At 54.0% G+C, this 23,800-nt stretch overlaps 1 protein-coding gene across 6 annotated transcripts in view; it reads left to right on the top strand.

The window, feature by feature from the left end:
* Positions 1-22,559, top strand: part of DLG5 (discs large MAGUK scaffold protein 5) — a 121,077-nt gene extending 98,518 nt beyond the window's left edge. For 3 of the 6 annotated variants that reach the window (XM_032608296.1, XM_032608297.1, XM_032608301.1), the window contains exons 18-31: positions 437-549; positions 1,201-1,290; positions 1,534-1,684; positions 4,619-4,781; positions 4,945-5,078; positions 5,773-5,919; positions 7,312-7,495; positions 8,085-8,233; positions 9,139-9,309; positions 10,219-10,415; positions 16,610-16,753; positions 17,015-17,142; positions 18,421-18,530; positions 19,231-22,559. In XM_032608296.1, the coding sequence (XP_032464187.1) occupies positions 437-549; positions 1,201-1,290; positions 1,534-1,684; positions 4,619-4,781; positions 4,945-5,078; positions 5,773-5,919; positions 7,312-7,495; positions 8,085-8,233; positions 9,139-9,309; positions 10,219-10,415; positions 16,610-16,753; positions 17,015-17,142; positions 18,421-18,530; positions 19,231-19,627 (2,278 nt within the window). In that variant the 3' untranslated portion in view covers positions 19,628-22,559. The remainder of the gene's footprint in view (positions 1-436; positions 550-1,200; positions 1,291-1,533; positions 1,685-4,618; positions 4,782-4,944; positions 5,079-5,772; positions 5,920-7,311; positions 7,496-8,084; positions 8,234-9,138; positions 9,310-10,218; positions 10,416-16,609; positions 16,754-17,014; positions 17,143-18,420; positions 18,531-19,230) is intronic. The other 3 variants (XM_032608298.1, XM_032608299.1, XM_032608302.1) reach the window with 2 other exon arrangements.
* The last annotated feature ends 1,241 nt before the right edge of the window (positions 22,560-23,800 follow it).

Below are 23,800 nucleotides of genomic sequence, written 5' to 3'. Positions count from 1 at the left end.
TATTTTGACTACAGTGAAGACCACTGGAAGGCTCTAAGCAGGCAAGAGATGTGGTCTCACAGCTAGAAGAGGTCATCATTGGGCCTGAATGCGGGCCAGCCTGACGTGGGCAACGCGGGCTCCCTGCCCTCAGCTCTCCCGTTTCCAGGGACGGGCTCTTCTAGGGAGAGCCTCAGTGCCGTCCTGCCCCTCCCTGCCCGCCCAGGATGCAGAGCCTCTGTTCGTCCCTGCAGAAAACCCTCTGTCCCAGTGAGCTTGGTCCTGGCCTGGCGCTTGCAGGGCCCTCTGAGCGTGGCTGCGGGCAGTCACCGTCCTCGGCTGACTGGGAGCCGCTTCTGAGCCTCCCTGAGCTGGCAGAGGGCCTCAGGGTGGCCAGCCACTTGTTACCCTGACCTGGTCCTTCTCCCGAGCCCCTCACTTGTCTGCTTTTCGACAGTGTCCAGCACCAGGGCCGCCTGAGCCTGGATCTGAGCCCCAGGGCCTGCAGCGACTGCTCTGAGATGAGAGCCTCCCACGGGTGCAACTCCCTGCCCTCCAGCGCCCGCCTCGGTAACTGAGCCACTGGGGCCTTCTCGCCAGAGCAGGCACCAGCCTTTCTTCATCTCCACCCGCATCCTCATGCCCAGACCTCCTGGCGGCCCACACACACAGCCCCTCTCCCGTCTGGGGGCCGAGGCTGGCTCCACGCTGCACCCAGAGCCCTTTCCTGTGGCCTTCCTGCCGCTTCCCACAGTGGCCGTGTAGTTGTTCTGGTGACCCCTGGCCCAGGAGCCTTGCTCCCTGACCCTGAGGTCATTCTGGGGGATGTCGTGTTGCCGATCACTTACGGAAAACGCACCCCAGAGTCGAGGCTAGCAGTTGTCTCAAAGAGACTCTGGTGGAGCTGCTTCCGGCGTTGTGGACACAAGGCCGGCAGTCGCGCCTGTCGCGTGGGGTGCTGTCTCTGTTCGGGGCTGGAAGCGAGACTTGTGGGATGCTGTTCTGAAGCAGCCTAGCCCTGCACGGTTTATTCACGTACTGGGGCTAGGCCTCTGCTTTCCCTGACTGTTCCACGTTGAGACCCCCTCGCGGATAAATGGCAGGGCCCACTTTCATTCTGTCATAACCGTGTATGTTTCCTGACTACTAGGATGGTGGTGAGGGAGTGAGGGGCGCTGTTGAATTGCAGGCCTAAAGTTTTGTCCCCTTGTGGAACCACAGGGTCTTCGAGCAACTTGCAGTTTAAGGCAGAACGCATTAAAATCCCATCAACGCCAAGATATCCGCGGTCTGTCGTGGGCTCTGACAGAGGTGAGAACTTCTCAGTGACCCTTCCCCCTGCTGACCCCCTCCGTCCTCAGGGTGGGGTGTCTGGGCACCGCTCACAGTTCGCTCCCTGTCTCAGCCATCAGTCATGCTGGCGGGGCCAGGACCCGGGCCCTGGCGGGAGATGCAGGGGGGAGTGCGAGGCACGAGGCACCTGCACGCATGGCCGTGCGTCCGGGCTGCAGGAGCGGAGGTGCAGGCCCGGCCCTCACCCACCCCTCTCGGCAGGCTCGCTGTCCCACTCGGAGTGCAGCACTCCCCCGCAGTCTCCTCTGAATGTCGAAGGCCTGTCCTCCTGTAGCCCATCCCAGACCTCAGCCGCCACATTGCCCAGGATTGCCGTCAACCCCGCGGCCCTCGGGGAGCGCAGAAAGGACAGGTGAGTGGGCACGGGGGAGGATGGCGCGCTGCTGTAGCGGGCCAGCGCTCGGCCGCGCCCTCGGCCCCGGGCGTGGTGCGGTTTGGGGAGTTCCGACAGAGTTGACCTCCGGCGAGGCTGCAGGCGTTTGGGTCGCCTAGCATCCCCTGGTGTCTCGCTCCAGGACGTCATGAGGAAGTCCTGTGGACACGTGATGCAGGAGGAGGGGCGCACGTGGATGGCCAGTTGGAGGAGCAGGGTGAGCTCCTTCCACTGAGTGCCCACGGGAGGAGGGGGGCTCCAGCTCGTGATGCTGGGGACGACCTGACAGTGACCGTGATGGAGTGATGCCGCTCACTGCTTCCCAGGCCCTTGCTTAAGCACGTTCCACGTAATAAGTCGTGAAATCCTCACATAACCCTGTGATCAGCGGCATCATCATCGGCCCCATTTTAAAGATGAGGAAACCGAGGCCAGAAAGTTGGAGTGGTCTGTCTGTGGTCACATGGTTAGTGACTGGCCTATACTAATGAGAATCAGGACTCTTTTTTTTTTTTTTTTTAAATTTTTGGCTGCGCCACGTGACATACAGGATCTTAGTTCCCCAACCAGGAATCAAACCCCTGCCCCCTGCAGTAGAAGAGTGGAGTCTTAACCACTGGACCACCAGGGAAGTCCCAGGACTCCTTCTTATCCTTTTCTTTTTGGCCCCAGAACACAGCTGTATCGCTTGCTCCCTCCCCCTGCCCCCCAAGCTTTTTATTGTGAGATAAAATACACATAGGAAAAGAGTGTGTGAAGCATACATGTACAGCTTAGCCATTTATTGGTTCGTTTTGAAATGCAGGCCGATCTCAGCTGTCAGTCCAGACAGTGCCTCCTCTCAGGGCTGGTCCCTTCCTGCACAAGCTCTGCACGTTCCTCATCCACCGCTGGTGTTCTTCAGAGTGGGATTTACCAGATCGTATCTATATATTTAAAGGGTTCTGTCTAGATCCTAGTGGGAGATTGGATTAAACTTGAACTTACCTTTATCTAATCACTTAGAATCTAGGACTAGAGCTACTCTCCTCCACTTACATCCAGAAAGCTGAGGGCCCTTGTAGCTGCAAGCCATGGGAGAGACGCTGCTGGGTGGGCCCATAGTTAAGAAAATCTCATTTACGATCTGAACCTGTTAAGACAGCACACCTAGCAAGTGTATACTGGAGAACAGAGTGTACCCATAACCGCCAAGGCACCTGGGCCCCCAGGGGAGTCAGCACAGTTCACGTGGACGTGTTCATGATGGCCTCACCTGCATCGTGCAGACAGGAGCACAAACCGGCCCTGGGGGTGTGAGGTTTTACTGAACCCCCCAGCTCAGGTCACTGAGAGAACAAGACTTTCCCCCCACTGAAGGGGGCTCCTTAGAAGCAGAAGGGACCTTATCACATGCGGTTCAGACATCCCCTTAGCTTTCTCTGCGGTGCACAGAGAACCGGTGTGTGTGTGTGTGAGCGAGTGTGTGTGACAGGGTCGGTGATTCCTGCCTTCACAGCGCTTAGGTGACATAAACTTTAACATGTGTGACCTGACTGAAGAATGGGTTACTTACTAAAAATAGTCCCTCTTTTCCTCAGTCTCAAGTTAACTATCATTATAGAAAACTGGGGAAACTAGAAAAGTAGAAAGAAAAAAAGTCACATAATCTCATCAACCCGAGGTTCAGTTGCTGTTGTTTCACCTTCTGAGGTGTGTGTGTATGTATATATACAGTTTAAATACATGCTTTATTTATGTTGTTTTACATACATAAACTTCCTCCTTAATCTGTTTGTAGTGTTAAGTATACTTTATGAACTTCTTTTACAAAGCAGCCTTATTGTTCTGACAAAACTCTTGTGCATATTATAAAAATTTTAAATCATTCGGGAGATTAAAAAGTAAGGGTTCCCTCCCAAAGGGCCCCCCTCTGCCTGCCTGCCCTTCAGCACGTGGACCACCCCCGCACCCCCCCACCCCTCCCCTACATGTGCTCTGGAGGAGGGAGCCCTCCGGGGTGGCGCTCTGCTTGTCCCCTCCCCTGGCCTTTGGCTGCAGTCTTGTCCTGAAGAGGAGCTCGGGCAGCATGCAGCGGGGGGCCTGGCGGCTCGGGGTCACTTAACTGTCTGTCTGTCTGTCTGTCACGTTCCAGGCGTCTGTGGTTGTCTTCCTCCTCCGATCACCCCCGCTCTGCTTTCTAACCTCTTGCACCTTCCAGATGCCTTCACCACCACAGATCCCTCCTGAGACTGCCTGTGGCTGCCAGGCCCATGTCCTCCTCCCTGAGGAGCGTGAGGTTGGCCCGACAGGAGGTCCCCACCCCAGCCCCCCCTGCGCCCCTTATCCCCCGCGGTGCGGTGGGCGGCTCCCCGGGGCCAGTGGGTGCATGGTGCCGCCTTGCTCCCAGCCTCCCCGCTCCCTTTTTAGTGCCTCCGGTTTGCAGCAGCTTAATCTCATGATCATTTTGCATCCTCTGTGTCCTGGTAAATATAAAAACTGGTATTTAATGTTGCCCCTTCTTGGGTGAATATCACCCCAGAAAGCAGTCCTTTTGCCCCAAGGGCGTCTTGAGACCCCACTGGAGGTTTGTACGTTGCACATTGCGAGGCCACTCCTCTCCTGTTAGGGAAACCTGCGTGCCTTTTCCCCGCGGATATCAGTGTTTATAGTTCACACAGACCCTTCTTGGTGTCTTTGGGACTGGGTGCTTCTGTGTCCATCCGCGGGTGGGGGGTCGTGTCTGTATTGCATGCGGTTGTGTATCACCGTCGTACAAAGGTGGACTTCATCGTGTTCCCATCCAGCTGTGTCACCATAGGAGCGTCTGTGCTCCCTGGCCCTTTCTGCGTAGTGATTGCATGCCTGACCTCAGATCTTCCCCAGACCTTTCCTTTGAGCCTGAGTCCCCAAAACTGTTGGCTCTCTTCCAAGGCCCTACGTGGAGGAGCCACGCCATGTGAAGCTGCAGAAGGGCTCGGAGCCGCTGGGCATCTCCATCGTGAGCGGGGAGAAGGGCGGTGTCTACGTCTCCAAGGTGACTGGGGGGAGCATTGCTCACCAGGCCGGCCTTGAGTACGGGGACCAGTTACTTGAGGTGAGCGGGAGCTGCCGTCCTCTCCCTCCTCTCCTCTCCTCCCCTCCCCTCCTCTCCCCTCCCCTCCCCTCCCCTCCCCTCCCCTCCCCTCCCCTCCCCAGTGCCCAGGCCCTCCTCCACGCCCTCCTCTCCCATCACTGAGCCCGCTCCCGGTGTCTCCTAGTTCAATGGCATAAACCTGCGGAGCGCCACGGAGCAGCAGGCCCGCCTCATCATCGGGCAGCAGTGCGACACCATCACCATCCTGGCCCAGTACAACCCACACATGCACCAGCTGAGCGGCCACTCCCGGTCCAGGTGAGGCCCTGGCCTCCTAGGGGGCACGGGAGCCGCAGGAAGAGAGACGGGTGCGGCGGGTGCGTGGCTCGCTGTGGGGAGACCTGCGTGCCAGCTGCAAATTCTGGGGATTCCGCTGCCATGAGAGAGGAATCGACCAGCCCTGGGTTTTGGAGAAGGGACGTATGGAGGGATGGTTTTCCCTCCTGAAATAGGGTGTGGAAACAGGTGGCTGGGTCCCGCGTGCAGCAGGGAGCCCCGGCATGGGTATGTGGAGCAGGCAGGAGCTGCGGCCCCGGGCGGACGCTCCCACAGAGTGGTCTGGCCCCACTCCACGAGCAGACACTGGACACCTGCCCCCGTCTGCCTCTGTGCTGTGGGTGGCAGGACAGGTGAGGAAAGGGTGAGACGTGCCCCTGCCGTGCAGCGCCTGTGAAGGGAAGGGCTGAAATGCACATGCAGAGGAAAAGAGAACAGTGAATTCATGGGTCCCCAGGCTGACCCCTTTGCAGAGGGTCCCCGAGTTGAGGACAGGCAGATCCTGCAGCTGGGTGACCGAGTCCAGGCTCCTGAGGCGCCTGCTCTCCTCAGGGTTCGGGTCACAGAGCTGCGTGACCTGGTCCTTGTTCACGTCCCAGACCCGGTCACCACCAGAGATGGGGTGGCTCCGGCCGGCTGCATGCTACTCCTCACTCTTCCTGTCCTCTGTCCCCAGCTCCCACCTGGACCCTGTCAGTCCCCACTCCACTCTCCAGGGCAGCGGTGCCACCACCCCGGAGCATCCCTCTGTCATTGACCCACTGATGGAGCAGGACGAGGGCCCTGGCACACCCCCGGCCAAGCAGAGCACCCCCAGCTCCAGGTCAGCAGATGCATGCCATGAGCCTTCCATCCGTGCGCCTTGGCTGAGTGGGGTGGGTCCGGGGGGTCATTGTTGGGGCCCAAACACATCCTCTGAGGGACGTGGGTCCCAGCGCCGCCCTGCGCTGCAGACGGCACACCGGCTTGTCAGGATTTGGGGTGGGGAGCACGCCAGTTCTTTTTTCCTCCCTCCGTCCTGCCCTCTCTCCCTTTTTTTCTCTCGTTTTCTCACTGACTCATTCTTAGCTCTGCCTTTTTTCTTTCTCTCCTCCTTTTCTCACTCACTTGTTTTCTGGTTCTGTCCTTAGACAGAATCCCACGGTCATCCCCCAGCCAGGCCCCAGGTTCTGGCCATCAACAGCAGTGTTGCCCCCAAGGAGCTCTAGGTTTGAGGGTGGCAGACCAGTGTCCAGGCATGTGCAGCACGGCCAGAGTGCTGGGAGGGGCGCCAGGGGCCACGATGGGTCAGTCATGAGGAGCATGGCAGGGCAGTGACAGCTAAGCCACAGCTCATCACAGGATGAGGAGGGGTTAGCCGTGCAAAGGGCGAGCGTGAAGAGATGTCCGGAGGAGGGAGCGGCATTAGTGTGGGCAGGAGCTGGCGGGGGAGGTGGGGGAGGGTCACACAGGCTGGGTCCTGAGGCAGTCACTCTTCAGTCTTGGACAGAGCCCTTTCTTGGGTACGACTTTAATGGACTGTTCACAGAAGCTTGAGGCTGGAAGCTGGGACATCTTCAGGGCTTTCCTACTTGTGACCGTTCACTGTGCCCATTATGGCTACACTTACCTGCAGCAAAATTTTCGTCACCGGCTGGCTCCCCTGCTGAGGTCCTGCTCATTCGGTTCCGTTGCTGTCCCGTCTCCTTCACTCAGTTTGTTTGCCAGCCTTTCAGTGTCCCTGTGCTGTGAGTTCCTTGATGGCAAGGGGCCCTGCTTCTTGGTTTAGTGCCCTCTGGGCCATAGAAGCTGCTCAGTAAACATTTGCTGGATGAGTTGTGCCCTGGATGGTGAGCCTGGCTCTGCAGTTCTCTGCAGGAGAATAGAGTTAGGAAAACAAGTGCAGTCCAGGTGGGCAAGACATAGCCCATGGTGTGTGATGGACAGCTGGGCTGGAAAGCAGGGGTGTTGATTTCCACTCTGTTCCCAAGTGGCTTTGTGACCCGGGGTCATGTGTTCACCTCTACCAAACCTCAGCATCCTGCCTACAAACCGGGTCACTAGAACTAGAGGCTGTGTCGGCCCGCCTCCCGGCTCCTGTGGTTCTGAGAGCTCGTGAGACCGTGGCGGGGTGCGGGCAGCAGAAAACAGTTAGGGCGTCACCACTGTTTCATCTTTCTCATGTCTTCCTCCCTCCCTGTGCACAATTGAAGAGCTTCATTTTCCCCCCCATAAGGATGGTGGGAGATGCCACCAAGAAGACCCCAGAACCACGAGTTGTTCTCATTAAGAAGTCCCAGCTGGAGCTTGGCGTGCACTTATGTGGTGGGAACCTGCATGGGGTGTTCGTGGCCGAGGTGGAGGACGACAGTCCTGCCAAGGGCCCCGACGGCCTCGTGCCTGGGGACCTCATCCTTGAGGTGAGTTCTGCGCCCTCTGAGCAGCAGCCGGGCTGCTCTCCGCCCACACGTCGGGCTTGCCGCCGTCTCAGTTGGCACAGGAGGTGGAGGAGCACAGCCTCTGCTGGCGACAGCTGTGTGTGGGTGTTGGATGCCGCCCAGACCCCTGCTGGGTAGATCATGGGGAAGCAGGCAGGGGGGCCCTGGCTTGGGCGCTGGTGTCCGGAGGGGAGATGCTCTGCTGTTGTCAGTGGGAGGACTCAAGACTGGTCTGATGGCGAGGGCCATCTCCCGCTCATTGGGTCTCCTGTTGGGTGGGGGAGGTGGGTCGTAGGTACTCAAAGATAGCAAGGAGCATAAGCGAGGTGAAGGGCTGTGTTTCCAATAAGCCTTACTTGCGGGGGGACTAGAACAGGGTTTCTCCTGGGAGCAGCTGTTGAGGGTAGAGCAGACACTCGACAGAGGACTCAGCCTTACCTGCGGAGGTGGGGCAGATGGATGCCCAGTGAACGGGATGCTGAGTCTCACCCTTACCCTACACCTGGCCTCTCGCGGGTGCCCAAGATGCCCAGCTTCTGCCCTCTGACCCCAGTCCTCCGTCTCTGGGTAGTACGGTGGTCTGGACGTGCGCAACAAGACGGTGGAGGAGGTCTATGTGGAGATGCTGAAGCCCAAGGACAGCGTCCGCCTGAAGGTGCAGTACCGCCCTGAGGAGTTCACCAAGGTCAAGGGCCTGCCTGGCGACAGCTTCTATATCAGGTACCAGTGGCCAGGGTTGCCGGGGACTTGGGCCTAGGGGAGGGGCTTTCGGTGAAGGCTGTTCCCTGTGAATGTCCCCGTGTTTCTTGCCCCCAGAGGGTGGGGCCGTGAGCATTATTACTTGGGCCCCAAATTGGAAGCTCACGACGAGATGCTTATGACTTAGAAAAACCCTCGAAAGCTCCCAGGGCCAGATGGGCTCCCTCTTTAGGGTTTAGGGCCTGGTGGGGAAGTTTGAGACCACAGAGCCTCACTTTCCTGTGGGCTAGGCTCCTCTCCCGGACTCCTCTGACCCAGGTCTGCAGATCCTTCTGCAGCGTGTGTGGGTGTCAAGGCATCACGGTACCCCGAAGTACTATATGCAGTGTGTGTCTGAGGCAGGCATCGGGCGTTTTCTGGGAGGTGCTCAGCTTTCTTCATGTCCCCTAAGATCTGAGGCCACACGAGAATGGAAAGCACTGATCGACCGTGTACCGTGAGGTCGGGGTGGGGGGGTCCCTGTCTCTAGGGAACCCCTCCTCCGTTGAGGATGGCATGTTTCCCTTCTGGGAAGTTTCTAGTCTGTAGGAACCGTCAGCCTTGACTCAGGGGAGGGACGCAAATGGGAAAGGCCCATCTGGAATGGAGATAACAGCCTTGGTCCTTGGCAAGAAGTCTTTTATGTGATGGGCATGAGGCAGCCCTTGTCTCCAGGGAGCCTGGTCTCGGGGGAGGACAGGGCAGTCTCTGTCCTGTCATGTAGAGCCTGGGCTCCCCTCTTTGGGAACCACTGCGAGGCTGGGGAGAGGCTGGTCCTGATCAGCCTCTGCGGTCTGGGGGAAGTTCAGAGCAGGAGAGCGGCTCTAGGAGAATGGCTGCAAAGGGCGGCCAGCGGCCTGACCTGCCCTCTCCATTGCCCGGTCCAGGGCCCTCTATGAGCGGCTGGCAGAGGTGGAGCATGAGCTGAGCTTTAAGAAAGATGACATCCTCTACGTGGATGACACCTTGCCCCAGGGCTCATTTGGGTCCTGGACGGCCTGGCAGCTGGATGAGAATGCCCAGAAGATCCAGCGCGGGCAGATTCCCAGCAAATACGTGTGAGTGTTCGCGAGTCTGGGCCTGGGGCTGGGGCGGGCGGCACCTGTGGGGATGCCCCGTGGGATGCGGGCTGGGGCTCGTGGGGGTTTATACTGATGCTCGTATCAGCTTCTGGTCTGTACGTTTTCCCACGATTGCTTGTCCGAAAAGCAGTTTTGGTCCTAGTGTAGGTCAGTGCTATACTTAAGTCAGTGCTGTACAGAAGCACAGGGGCAACTTAGGGGACAGCACTCTTTTGTTTTTAACAGGTTTGTTGAGACACAATTCACATACCATACAATTTACCCAAAGTGTACAGTTCACTGGCTTTTAGTATTTTCACAGATGTGCAACCATCACCGTAGTCAATTTGAGAACATTTTCGTCACCTCAGGAAGAAGCCCCGTTAGCTGCCCCGCCTTGTCTTTCTGTCTGCCCTGCCCCCTCCTGTCAACCCTGAGCGACCACTGATCGTTCTGTCTCTGTAGACTTCCCTGTCTGGACTTTCACGTGAATGGAGTCATATAGCACATGGTCTTTTTTGACTGGCTTCTTATCCTTGGCATGATGTTTTTCAAGGTTCTTCCTGTGTTACAGTGTCTATCTGTGCTTCGTTCCTCTTGGTGGCAGGAGGCATAACTTGTAGTGGTCACGCGTGAAGGCTGTCTTAGCAGCTCCTTCTGACCCTCGTCTGACTCTAGGAGGTGGCCCTGTATTCTGAGAGCTTGCCCAGCACTGGTGTGTGTGTATCACCCTCACAGCAGTGGCACCATGGCGTCCTCAGTAGCGTGGGTGGTGAAGCGGCCAGGAAACCTGTAGAGAATGTGGGAGGAGCCTGGAGTCCCAGCTGTGGCTCTCCTCGTGGCTGGGCATGCGGGGAGGTGATGGTCCCTGGGCCCTCCGCAGCACTGCTGAACTCTTGTCCACAGGATGGACCAAGAATTCTCCCGGAGGCTCAGCATGTCTGAAGTCAAGGATGACAACACCACCGCAAAGACGCTCTCGGCGGCTGCACGCAGGTCCTTCTTTCGGAGGAAACATAAGCATAAACGCAGCGGGTCCAAAGATGGGAGAGACCTCCTTGCCTTGGACACCTTTTCCAACGACTCCATTCCACTCTTTGAAGGCAAGTGGCTGGGCTGGCTTTCTCCAGCAGGCTCGCAGGATGAGGTGTGCTGTTGACCACAGGAGCCTCACCACAGTGACTTAAACAAGATAGAAGTTTGCTTTGCTTTCACATGTAACTGATCCAGGGATGTGTGTCTGGGTTGGGATGGCGGTGCTACTGTCTTCAGAGTGTCTACCACCTGTAGGGTGTGGCTTCCATCCTCAAGGTCTTCCCATGGTCATTGCAGCTTCTGCCATCACGTCCACGTTCAGGCAGCAGGGAGGAGGAAGGGGCACGGCAAAAGTGTGCCTCTTTAAACAGCTTACCTGGAAACCCCACCCTTGGTCTCCCACTTATTCCTCATTGGCCGCTCAGTCTGCGAGGGAGGCTGAGAAGGCAGGACTTTCACTGGTGACCTGCTGGCTTCAGTAATGCAGGTTCTGTTAGTAAGGAATAAAGAAAAGATGGGTACTGGGTGTGCAAAATGCAGTCTCTGCCCAGTGCATTGCTTCCAGTTTGTTTTTAGGTTATTACTGGCTGCTTGCTGGTGACCAAGGGCCACTGTGCAGATCTTTGGCCGTGTTTGGCCTTACTCCTGTGTGTGTCCATTCTTTTTTTCTTATTTTTTTTTGGCCGTGTTGGGTCTTCGTTGCTGCACGCAAGCTTTCTCTAGTTGCGGCGCGCGGGCTTCTCACAGCGGTGGCTTCTCTTGTTGCGGAGCACGGGCTCTAGGCGTGCGGGCTTCAGTAGTTGTGGTGCGTGGGCTCAGTAGTTGTGGCTTACGGGCTCTTGAGCACAGGCTTGGTAGTTGTGGCGCACGGGCTTAGTTGCTCCGTGGCATGTGGGACCTTCCCGGTCCAGGGATCTGACCCGCGTCCCCTGCATTGGCAGGCGGATACTTAACCACGGCGCCACCAGGGAAGTCCCCTCCCGTGTCCATTCTTCCAAGATCCTCCCAGGGCCAGGTGCTGACCCAGTCCTGGAGTTGCGTATTAGGCAGCATCAGACATCATTCGGCAGATTGCCCGGTGGAAGGGTTCATTTGTCCTGTGAAGCAGGAGCCTCCTGTGAATGCTGCTCCGAGGACCCCCGTGTGTGTCCACTGTCCTAGAAGGTGTGTCCTCCCTGCTAGCAGGGTGTGGAGGTGGCAGTGGGCCTCAGAAGGTGGGACAGCTGGTTTCCTCCTCCTCTCCTTCCTTATTTATTGTTTCAGTTAGGGCCTTAGTCACAGTGAGTTGAGTGAGTCCCACCTTTGTTCATGGCCCGCAGGTCACTGTCAGTGAGGACAGGGGTTGGCAAGCCATAGCCTATGGGTCAAGTCTGGCTGTTTTATATGGCCTTCGAGCTAAGAGTGGGTTTTTACATTTTTAAATGTAAAATAGACTCTTCACCTTTTGGCAGTAATAGCTGCTTGATTCTCCCTTCCTTTTTCTTCTGTAGATACCATCTCTGGTGTATCTGGTGTATGTCTAGTGGATGTCTTTGGAAAACAGCCATATGTCTAGCCTTCCTTTCAGTTCTTCAGTGGGTTATTTTTTCTTTTCTTTCATTAATGTATTTTGAAGTGGTCTTTAAATTGTTATTTCTAAATTGTTATATCTTACTGTTAAGTTGACTCTTTTATCATTATGTCCTTCTTTATGTCTAGAAATGTTTCTGGCCTTAAAGTCTATTTTGTTTAAGTATTATTAACACATCAGTTTTCTTTTGGTTAAGTGTTTGCATAGTTTGTCTTTTTCCATCCTTTTATACTTTTCTGTAGCTTTATATTTATGTGGCTCTGTAGGCAGCATGTAGGGTTTTTTCAACCCACTGTGATACTTCATCTTTTTTCATTTTATTGAGATATAATATATGTATAGAAAAGCGCACATACATCTACAGAAAAGTGTACATCCTGAGGCGTTTTCACAATTTGAACACACCTGTGACAATCTTGCTTGTTTAATCAGAGTGTTTAATCACTGATTAAATCATGATTGATATATTTACCGTCTTCCAGTTTGTTTTCTGTTGTCCTGCCTGTTTTATGTTCCCTTCACTTCCTTTTCTTCCTTTTGGATTAATCAAGCATTTTTATTATTCTGTCCCCCCATCTGTTAGTTTTTAGTTAATCATTTTGTTTTACTCTTTGGTGGTGGGAGGGGGTAGATTCCAGCAACCCTCATGATATATATCTCTGACCTACTGCTAACATGAATCGTTGCTTTGACCGCTTCTCTATTAATTCTAAAACATCAGAGCACTGTGACGACTTCTTTACCTCCCCCCCACCTTTTGCATTATCATTTTCATTTTACATATATTTTAAATCCAACAGTGTTACTGATTTGCATGTCAGTTATTCACTTATATTTATCCTCTCCATTATTCTTCATTCCTTCCTGCAGTTCTCTTTCCTTCTGATCTTTTCTTTCAGCTGAACACTCCCTTCAGCATTTCTTTTTTTTCCATCTTAATTGAGATATAACTGGCACATAATATTGTGTGAGTTTAAGGTGTACAGGATGATAATTTGATAGGTGTATATGTTGAAAACGGTTTACCACAATAAGGTTAGTTTAACACATCCTTTACCTCATATAACTACCATTTTCTTGATGTTATGGTGACCTTCAGCATTTCTTGTAATGCAGGTTTGTTGGTGACAAATTCTCTAATTTTTTGTTTTTTTTGGTCTATTTTCCCATCATTGTGGAGATTTTTCACTGGATATAGAATTTTAGATTGGTAGATATTTTACTTACGCATTTTAAAGATATAATTCATTGTCTTCTGGCTTTCATTGTGTATCTGTTTCCTGGGGCTGCTGTAACAAATGTCACAAGCTTTGTGGTCAGCACAGCATACATTTATTCTCTCACAGTTCTGGAAGCCAGAAGTCCAAAATCAGTACCACTGGGCCAAGATCAAGGTGCTGGCAGGTCCACACTCCCGTGGAGGCTCTAGGGGGGAATCCGTTAGGTCCGTTGGTCTGTAGTGTTGTTCAAGCGCTGTTTCCTTATTGATCTTCTGTCTGGTTGTACTATCCATAACTGAAAGTGGGGTATTGAAGTCCCCTACTAATACTGTGTTGGTGTCTGTCTCTCCCTTCAGTTTCATCAGTGTTCACTTCACTTATTTGGGAAGTCTGATGTTGGGTGCATATATGTTTATGATCGTTGTATCTGTCTGGAGAAGTGACCCTTTTATCATGCTATAATGTCCTTCTTTGTCTCTTGTGACAGTTTTTGTCTTAAAATCTATTTTGTCTGATACAGCTGTGGTCACCCCTGCTCTCTTTAGGTGCCCGTTTGCATGAATTATTTTTTTTCCTATCCTTTCACTTTTAGCCTATGAATGACCTTAGAGCTTAGGTGATTCTCTTGTAGACAGCATATAGTTGGATCTTTTTTATTTATGCATTCAGCCAATCTACGTCATTTAATTGGGACATTTAATCCATTTATATTTAAAGTAATTACTGATATGGAAGGACTTACTATTGCCATTTTGTTAGTTGTTTTCTGTATGTCTTGTTGCTTTTTTGTCTATCTTTTCCTCCTTGGCTGCCGCCTTCTGTATTTCATTGATTTTTTAAAAATTTTTATAGTGACATGTTTTGATTCCCTTCTCATTTCCCTTTGTGTATATTTTATAGATATTTTATTTTTGGTTACCACTGCAGTTACATAAAACATCTTAAGGTTATAACAATTCATTGTAAACTGATGGTAGCTTAATTTCAATCCTATATAAAAACTCTACATCTCTGGGATCCCGACCCCCCCACCCCCTTTATGTTATGGATGATACCAATTACATCCTTTTTACATTATGTGAACATTAGCGTAGTTTTATTATTACCTTTATGCTTGTGGTTTTAATATCTATACCAGTTTTTTTTTTTTTTTTTTTTTTTTTTTGCGGTACGCGGGCCTCTCACTGTTGTGGCCTCTCCCGCCGCGGAGCACAGGCTCCGGACGCGCAGGCTCAGCGGCCATGGCTCACGGGCCCAGCCGCTCCGCGGCATGTGGGATCTTCCCGGACCGGGGCACGAACCCGTGTCCCCTGCATCGGCAGGCGGACTCTCAACCACTGCGCCACCAGGGAAGCCCTCTATACCAGTTTTAAAAGCAGTTTTCATAACTACATTAGGTTACTTCCAGATTGTCTATTTGTCTGTATATTTACCCTTCCCAGGGAGTTTTTTATTTTCTCTGGACCTCTGACTCTTGTTGGATTTAGTGCTTGCGAGATGCTCTGTAGCCCCCGATGATTCTGTAACTATGAGGACTTCCGACAGAGCAGATTATTCGGGGAGGAAAAGGAATCTTCTAAATTGGTGCCCCTCAGTGTGGAATGTTAATAATCATTAGGGGAGAAGATGATTCTGTTCAAGTTAAGTTGAAGACATAGTGACTTAGTGTCCGTACACAGGGAAATGGATAAATAGGTGCAGGGCATCCATCCCGTAGGGTGTTCAGAAGGAGTTAGGGAGATCAATGTGCATCACCAGGGATGCGGTTCGGAAGCATAAGACTGAGTAGAAGAGGGAGTTGCGGAATGTTGCATGTGTCCTGTATTTTTGCATGTATCATGATACAAAATGTATCTTGTCATTTTTGTTGAGCACGTGGACATACATAACATAGTTTCTAGGTGTTCTGAGCCTGTAAAAGTCAACATGTGAGAATGACACCTGGAAGAGGATGTACTTTATATCCTTATAACCAACTATGACGGTGGTTATGAGGAAACTGTTGATGACCAGGACTGGAGAAGAGGTGTTGGAGAGGATGCCTGGCTTTATCTGTAATGTTCAAAGTTTTAAAAGAGGGGGTGTTTTTATCTCTTCCTGGAGGAAGTTCTTTGCCCTGGGACTCCACAGAGCCTTCAGTCACAAGTATGCGGGGGTCTTGGACAGTGAATGTGATCACCAAACCCTCCCCCTGCTTTAATAACGGATCACCTGGTCACCAGGTTGAGAAATGCTGTATAGGAAGCGATATAGACGTGCCTGGATAATCATCAGACCAAAAAAATATGGTGCGCTTCTGCCTGTGAGCTCGGCATTTGTGGAGCTGAGGCTGCACCGAGCACCCCCCTGTGTGTTCACCTCTAAAGCTCTGCCATCTGGTCCGTCTTCCTTCATCTCCTAGTCACGGGCCTTCCGGGCCGGACCTCTCGTTGACCCTTCCTCACAAGCCCACCTCAGGCGACCCGTCTCCCCTCAGCTCTGGCCCTCCTCATCGCCACTCCCACCCCCCCGAGGGTGAGGGCTTCTTGTTCCGATGCCTGGAGCTGGCAGGCAACTCTGTATGGTTGTCTTGTCTCTTACCTGTTGCCGTCGGTGAGCCTGGTTAGAGCATGAGCTCTGCAGTGGCAGGGACTGTGCTTTCTACTCTTTTTAAAAGTGTTTCCGAGATGCCGGCACAGCGATTGGTACAGGGGAGGTGCCAAGAAGATATTTGCTTGCTGATTTTAGGCGGTCACTTCCTGCAAGGATTTTTTTTATTCATTTGGTGGAAGGGGAGGTTTTACTACATCTATCAACTAGGATATTGGTTTGACTGCTGTAACTGAGACCAGACAACAAAGGCTGAAGTGTGATAAGAAGCTTATTTCTCTGCCACATAAAAGTCTGAGCTGGTGGGGGGAATCCCTGGGAGGCAGCTCTGTTCTGGGGATCATAAGGAGAGCCAGGGTCCCTTCTGTCCTGTGGCTCTGTCATTTTCCTGAGGGTTGTTCTCATCTGCAGGATCAGAGCTGGCTCACTGCACCCGGTCCTGTCCATTTCAGCTCATGGGAAGGGGGAGAGTTTGCTCACCCCACGGGGCAGGCCTGGGTCACATGACCACACCTACTCAGGGGAGGTGCCTCTCTATAGAGCAGAGAATATATACTAGGGGTGAGGGGAGGGCGCATTGGACACACGCGGAAGCATTTGAGCGGGATGAAGTGCTGCAGTGTCTTGGGTGTCCGTGGAGCAGGGACACTGTGCTGGACTCCAGGAGCGGCCGGGCCCCGGTGTGCCCGGGGTATGGGACTCTCAGTGCTACAACTGGGCAAGTCCCAGACAAACCAGGTAGCTGGCTCCGGATTTGTGGAGTGAAGGAGGTGGGCCTTCCTGGGGTAAAAGCAAGGTCAGGGGAGCCGTGGGTCCCCAGCCCCTCCCTTCCTCCCTCTGCTCCAGGTGGGTGTCCGTGACACTGCTCCCCTCTCTCCCTCAGATTCGGTGAGCCTTGCCTATCAGCGGGTCCAGAAGGTGGACTGCACTTCCCTGAGGCCCGTCTTGATCCTGGGGCCTTTACTGGATGTGGTGAAGGAAATGCTCGTGAATGAGGTGCCCGGCAAGTTCTGCAGATGCCCCCTTGGTAAGGGATGCCCACGTGCCTGCTGGGCTGTGTCTGTCCCTGTGTTTGTGTTCATCCCCCTGTTCCCGGGCATGGATCCCAGGATGTTTCAGAGTCCCCTGGACTTGGTCAGATCAGTGTGCAGCCTCTGGTTCTTTGTCCAGGAGCGAGGGCAGCAGGGCTGGGTTCCTAAAGTCTCTTCTGCGCAGCGTTCTTCCTGGCCCGTGCAGTGACGGCTCATGGTGCCAGGGCATTCCTGATTCCTGTGTCTGTGCTTTGCAGAGGTGATGAAGGCCTCCCAGCAGGCCATCGAGCGGGGCGTCAAAGACTGCCTGTTTGTCGACTATAAGCGGAGGAGTGGCCACTTTGACGTGACCACAGTGGCTTCCATAAAGGAGATCACAGAAAAGGTACCTGTTGCTTCAGACCAAGGGATGGGGGCGCCTCTCTGAGTCCGGGGTTTGGACCCCAGTGTGTGTCCGGGCTCTGTACCTTTGCACATCTGCCCTGCATGTCTCTCGGACCTTCATGAGCTCGCCTGTGTCCCGTTAGTCTGAGTTAACCTACAGGGGGCTGGCCCCCGTTGCTTCTTGTGCTTCCGCTTTCGTGAGTAGGAAGCTAGTCCTGGGCAAAAGTCGCCCTGTGCGTGTGTCACCTCTCCCTCTCTGAGGGGCTCTGACGACAGCTTTGAACTCTAGGAAAGGCCCCTCGCAGGGCTTTCTACAACAGGGTCCCAGAATGCCTCTTCTGAGCTTGTGTGCTGAGCTGGTGTGCCTTATTCTTGGGACAGGGGCACGGGCTTCCATCAGGGCCACGACCCTGCAAGGATAAGAGCCGTTGCCATGGGCCTTTAGGCTTGTGAACACGCCGGGGTCTGTTTGCCAGGTAGTATGAGGGGAAGTGGGGAAATCTTTTGGAAAAGCATCGCTCACAAGTCTGAGGATGTGGGCGCTTTCTGGGCTGCATCCTTCCTGGGTGGTCAGTTTACCCCGCCAGGCTTTGGATCCCTCCTGTTACGTGAGGGAGTTGACTTCTTACAGCTGTCAGTGCAGACTGCCCAGTTAAAGTGGACGAGCTCCAGTCAGGGGTGCCCCAGGACGTCAGGAAGCCTGCCAAAGGGTGGACCCCCTCATTGGAGCTTTCAGGGTGCCCGTGGCCTGCCTTTGGCTCGTACTCTGCCTGGAGGCTCAGGGGATCCATGGGATGCATTTCAATCACAGCCATGCAAAGACCCACACTCCCCCCTCCCCTGCTTCAGCCCCCCGCCGAGTCTCCGCATCTTCTTTTGCCCAGACTGGCAGAAGTAAGGTTTCTGAGGCCAGGTCGGGTAGCGCTTTAGGAAGCGCTTTCCTATATCTGGGTGAAGGCAGGAAAGGGAGTTTGGAGTGGGGTTGTCCAGACCCCGCTTGGCCCTGGTTCCCAGCCTGGACCATCACCACAGCTGACGGCTTGTGGGGAGAGATTTTCCCAGATGAGGTTTCCCCTCTGTGTATCGTGTGTGGTCTTAACGAAAGACTGGTTTTGCTGCCTCGTTCGTTGGTAGAACTTTGTATGTTCACTTACAGGGCAAGGCAGGGCAGTGTCAGGGGAGGTGGGGCCATCGGTAGCAGAGGAAGGCTGGAGTGTCCAGTGCTCCCGAGGCCCCGGCCACGCACCTGCCCAGGTGTTCACTCTCTCCCTCCCCCCAGAACCGGCACTGTCTCCTGGACGTCGCCCCCCACGCCATTGAGCGGCTACACCACATGCACATCTACCCCATCGTCATCTTCATCCACTACAAGAGCGCCAAACACATCAAGTAGGTGACAGGCTCCTCGGGGGCTTGGCTTGGGGCCTTGCTGGGGAGGCGCTGCTGGCTCAAAGCTGTGGGGCGGGGGGCCCCTTGGCCTTGAAATAGGCATCCCATGTAGGAGCGGCCTTCCCCTCGAGCCCCCATCTCACACTGAGCCAGGCATGTGAACCAGTACAGCCCTCCCTCCACACCACTCTCCGCGCTGTTTGGATGCTGCCGCCGCCCCTGAGTAGGTCCAGCTTTTCTGTCTCCCCTCCTGACTCCCAGCCCTTTCCCCTTCTCCTGCCTCTCAGCTGGGCACTCACAACAGCACAGGAACCGGGTGGCCTGGCCTGGGTCCAGCTCTGCCAGGAGCTGCCTCATGATGTGATGGGCCTTTGCTCCCACTGGGCTTGAGTTCTGTGTGGGTTGGGCTAAACGGCTTGCCAAGGCCCTCCTCCACTTTGCCTTTCTGTGCTTCCGGGCTTCTGATACCTGCACTCGGGCGCCAGCTGAGGTGTCTGGTCTCTGTGTGCACACACTGGGGTCCCACCTTGCCCCTCTCTGCCCGGAGCTCCCGTGGAGCCTGCAGGCTGTGCTTTACCAGGGGAGCCCACGGGGACCCTGTGGTGGTGGAGACCCCTGTTACTCTGGGCAGAGAAGCAAAGAGGAGGGAGGGCCGGTGGGGAGGTGAGAAGCTCAGCCTGGTTCCTGGATGTCCCAACAGGGAGAGAGACCCCATCTACCTGAAGGACAAGGTGACTCAGAGGCATTCCAAAGAGCAGTTTGAGACGGCTCAGAAGATTGAGCAGGAGTACAGCAGGTTCTTCCAGGTAGGTGTGCGTCAGGCCTGCAGAGGAGGAGCAGGCGGCGGGGACGGATGCAGGCTTCCAAGGACGTCCTTCCTAGAAGTGGTAACAGCCCGCACTTCCGGGGCGCCCGGTGGATGCCGTCACAGTGAGCACTTTCGTCACAGCTGGTCTGATGGCAGGCCAGGGCAGCTTCAGGAAGTTGCAGGTCCAAAGGTAAAGTCCACTAATTCTGGCCTTGGGTCACAGTCTGGCCCTGTGTGGCGGCTGCACAGGCGCCCTGTAGCACAGCTCCAGCGTTCCCTGGGCGGGTAGCACGGCGGTGGTGGCCGTGACCATCTGTCCCCAGTGCCTTCCAGGTCAGGCCAGTTTTGCAGTGAAGTTTGAAGATAAGCTGCACCTTCACTCCTCTGTCTTGGAAACAAAGCAAACCAGAAGAAGCAGGGTTCCAGCTGACCAACTGCCATTTCACTTGGTGACTTTCAACCTCTTCCTTGAAATCAGTCATTTGTAGGGGGCATAATAACACCGTGGCCACAGAGGGGTGGAGACAGTGATTTTAATGAACTTGTGGCGAGTGTTATGATCTAGTTCGGTGCTTCTCATGCAACATTTGGCCTCAAAACCAGCCTTGGTGCTTCTGTCTACGTATGTGTCATGTGTGTTTGTGTTTTAATTTCCAGTCCATTACAGGCCAGTTTTTCAGTCAGATACATTAACAGTTACTAGAGAAGAGAACATTCAAAACTCCAAAACTAACAAAATAAAAGCCTTGACTTTTTGTAAGATTCAACAGATGTAAAATTACTCTGTCACATTTCCATAGCAGTTTCTAAACCCTCGCTGTCCATTTCTGTGGCAAGCAGCCAGCGCTCGGCGCTGTCCGTGGATCCCGCAGAGAGCCCTGGTCTAGTGTCTGCCGGGGCTGTGGTGCTGAAAGCCTGCAGAGCAGGCCTGAGCCAGAGCTGGAGACATTCCATCATCTTTGCTGGGAATCTTCTCTGGGCCATGGGATGCCCAGCTTCCGAGACCCAACCATGTCACCTGTAGAATCCTGCTGCCGATTGGACCATCACAACACAGCCCAGACTGCCTTCCAGTGTGCTGGGACTCCCATTGCATGACTAGGCAAAGCAGCCCAGAGCATCATTGCAGTGGGGCCTGGCAATTCATGTGTGTGGTCAGATCCTGTCAGCCCTGTTACAGGGACCAGGGCAGCCTGGCAAAATGGGACACCAGCTTTCATTTGAGCGTAAAATTTTAACATCCTATGGAACAGTTGCTGAGAGGGATAGGTAAAAAGCCGAAGTGATTTGCACTCAACTCTTTATTTTTTCTTTTCCAATTTCTCAACTGATGGAAGAGAGTGAGAGGCGGGAGTGGGGCAGGAGGGCCAGGTAGCTCAAAACAGGCAGAACGCCAGGAAGAGTAAAAGATGTGTTTATTTGCCTTCACCTGGGGTCTTCCTCTGGGCCAATGACGTGTGTGTTGGGGGCTCTCTTGCAGGGGTCGTCCAGGGAGGAGCCCTGTCGAGCATTTGCGCTCAGATCTTGGCAATGGTCAATCAAGAGCAAAATAAAGTCCTGTGGATCCCAGCCAGCCCTCTCTAGAACTCGGTGCTGGGGACAGCTGCAGCTTGGCCGCCGGCGTGACTGCCTGGCTCAGCTCTCTTTAGCGACTAAAGATAGACGTCTCTGTATATAAACGTGAAGGGGAAGGATCCATGAAGCAGGACTCCAGAAGCACCTCCTTTGTAGACAGAGGGCCGCAGACTCTATTCCTCTCACTCGTGCGCTGTAAGACAGAAGACTCTGTAGAGGGGCTCGACACCAACCTTTCTCGTAGCCAGCTCATCAGAGATGCTGCAAAGAGAAACCTTTCAGATCACAAGTTTACAAGCCTTTTCTAAGTATTTGGTTGTTTATGTTTACTTGAACGGCTCCATGTTGTCGCTGCCCAGCCCTGCCCTTTTCCTCACTGTCGCTTTGGTGTTGGTTTTGTGCCTGTTTCAGCGAGACGACTCTGGAACCTCGCTGGGGGCTGCTTTGCTTTGGGAGGTTCTTGTCAGTGGGACCAGAGCTTGACAGACTTCATGCTCCTTGGTGGCACCTCTCCTGAAGGACCTGCGAGTGCTGATGGTTCGACCATCGGCGGGCGCGGAACCAGTGCCTTTGTGGGGCAGACTCTCCGGCGGCAGTGTATTCCCCTCCTGCACAGAGGAGGGCGACTTGGGCCCATCTCGCGGACGTGTCCCTCAGACTTTGTCTCCTGCCCTCTGCGTCCTCTTCTCGTCCACCTGCATCCATGATTCCAGCGTTCTCTCTGGTCCTCGGAGCTTCATGGGTTCACTGTGACGCAGCCGGTTCCAGGCAGGGTGTTAGGCTGGGGCTGATGCATGCCACTGGGTCCTCTTTAGGTTCTGTGAATAGTGACAGCCTTTACCAGTGCAGATTTTGCAGGGTAATTCCTAAGCGCTCTAGAGTGGGGCGGGCACATCAGCTCTACTTGATATAAAAACATTCATGTTTCAGACTTTGAGCAGAGAACCCTTACAGAAGCTAAGGATTAGTGCAGTCACTGTCAAAACTCAAAAAAAGAGAAACCGGGATCTATCTAGTCTTGGCTCTAGCGCTTACAGCATGAGCAGTGCTCCACGGGGATGGCTTGTTGGGGTTGTGTGTTTTTGTTTTTTTTTGTTTGTTTTTTTTTTTAACCGCTTCTGACGCTGGATGTTTCTGGCTGAAGGTTTGATCTGGTTCCTCCTTAAACTGTGCGTCCTCTTAATAATGGTACTGTACGGGGCTCCGGGTAAGTGTCACTGGGTAGGACCTCTATTTTAATACTGTTCCTAACATTTCATTTTACTAGCAAGAAATCGCTGATTTCATTTTATTCTTTGTAATTCTAGACACTAGATTATAGTTTAGCCATAGTGACATTTTTTTAAAAAAGGGATATATTTTCTTGCCACAGTTGTTGGAAAAGAGGACACGTTTCAGTCCTCAGTGCTGCCCTTCGTTTCACAGGTACACGCTTTTCTGGCTCAGACAACTGGGACCCCTGCAGGCTGTCGAGGGGTCTCACTGGCGCCCTGCGGGGGCTGCTGCTCTGGGCGGCGGGGTGGGACGGTGATGGTACAGTGTGCACAGGTACTGTTCGGACAGACTGGGATTTTCGTACTAAAACCTTCCTTTGTATCGAAAGTTAAACAGACTTTAGTACAATAAATAAAGGTCAATTTCTGTAACTTGTTGTGGTGAGGAGACCTGCATTCATTGAGTTTCCACCTTTCCCTGCCTCCTGCCCTCTGTTTGTTTGCTAAATTTGAGGCAGCCTTCCTCCCCCGGGCAGGTGGCTGGAATTGGCCGCCACGTGAGGTTCTCGCCAGCTCTCACGATGGTCAGGAGCCCCTCTTACCTGTGGCCTCAGCCCCTCTGACTCCCTCCTTCTCTCCATGTGTCCCCTGTCCAGCAGAGCTGTGGGTAGTGCTTGCTGCCCGGCAGCTGATTTGTGCAAGATTCACATCCTGCCATGGGGGCTCCATTCAGATATGCAGGTTTGGGCTGGGCCCAGAGAAGCAAGGGGGTTTGAAGGATGCCAGTGTCCCCTCGTGTTCTCAGTCGAGTCCCTGTCTGCCAGGGGGTGAGGCCCAGACCGGGCCCCCGGGGTGAAGAAGGCCGAGCCTGGCCCAGGGCTGTAGTGCGAGACCACCCACAGCTCTCCTGGGTAGCCACTTTGGCCTGAAAGTCTGTTCAGGGTGGCAGGGAGGCTGGGAGAATTGGCCAGGAGGCCAGGGCTGCCTCTCTAGCGCCCGAGACCCAGGTCAGAGCAGAGCCCTCTTCCTCTGCTCTGTTTGCTCGGAGGAGCTCGAGGGCAGACTCTCGTGGAAAAGCTCACGCTGCGCCAGAGGCTGGGCCAGCAGGGGCCGACTCAACGCCAGTGCCTCCCTGGTCATGGCCCACGGGTGCAGCTCCACTGTGGACCCTGGCAGTCTCACCTGCAGGTCCCTCTGGCCTTGCCTGCAGCCACAGGAGTTGCCGAGCTGCGTTGACTGTGGCCGTGGAGAGGAGGGGAGGCCTGTGCAGCCGGCCGGGTCCAAGCCCACCGTCCTCGGCCTGCGTGAAGCCAGCCACAGGGTCGCCTACATCTTCTTGACAAAACTCAGCACTGACCTTGGGGAGGAGGCATGTGCCGCGGCTGGATCCTGTGACCCACCCAACAAATGCTCGTTTGAGGAAATGGTTTTCTTTAAAAGAGGTCCATGACGATGCCAAAGCCATAGCAGCTCACACTTGTTGCATTATGAGTGATTTTTATTTTCTTCTTTAGACTTTTCTGTACTTTCCAAGTTTTCTACGGGCAACTTGGTTTTCTTTTACAATTGCAGGGTAAAACCGCTACGCTCTTCAAACGGAGGGCAGTTAGGTCGCTGAGCTCATAGACTGCTGTTTCTGGATGCGCTGAGGCCTTGCAGGGCTGCCCCTGGGA

This window comes from Phocoena sinus, chromosome 16 (genome assembly GCF_008692025.1).
Source record: "Phocoena sinus isolate mPhoSin1 chromosome 16, mPhoSin1.pri, whole genome shotgun sequence".
In the NCBI taxonomy this organism is placed as follows: domain Eukaryota; kingdom Metazoa; phylum Chordata; class Mammalia; order Artiodactyla; family Phocoenidae; genus Phocoena; species Phocoena sinus.
The sequence above is the reverse complement of the archived record's forward strand: the minus strand, read 5'-3'. Positions and strand labels throughout refer to the sequence as shown.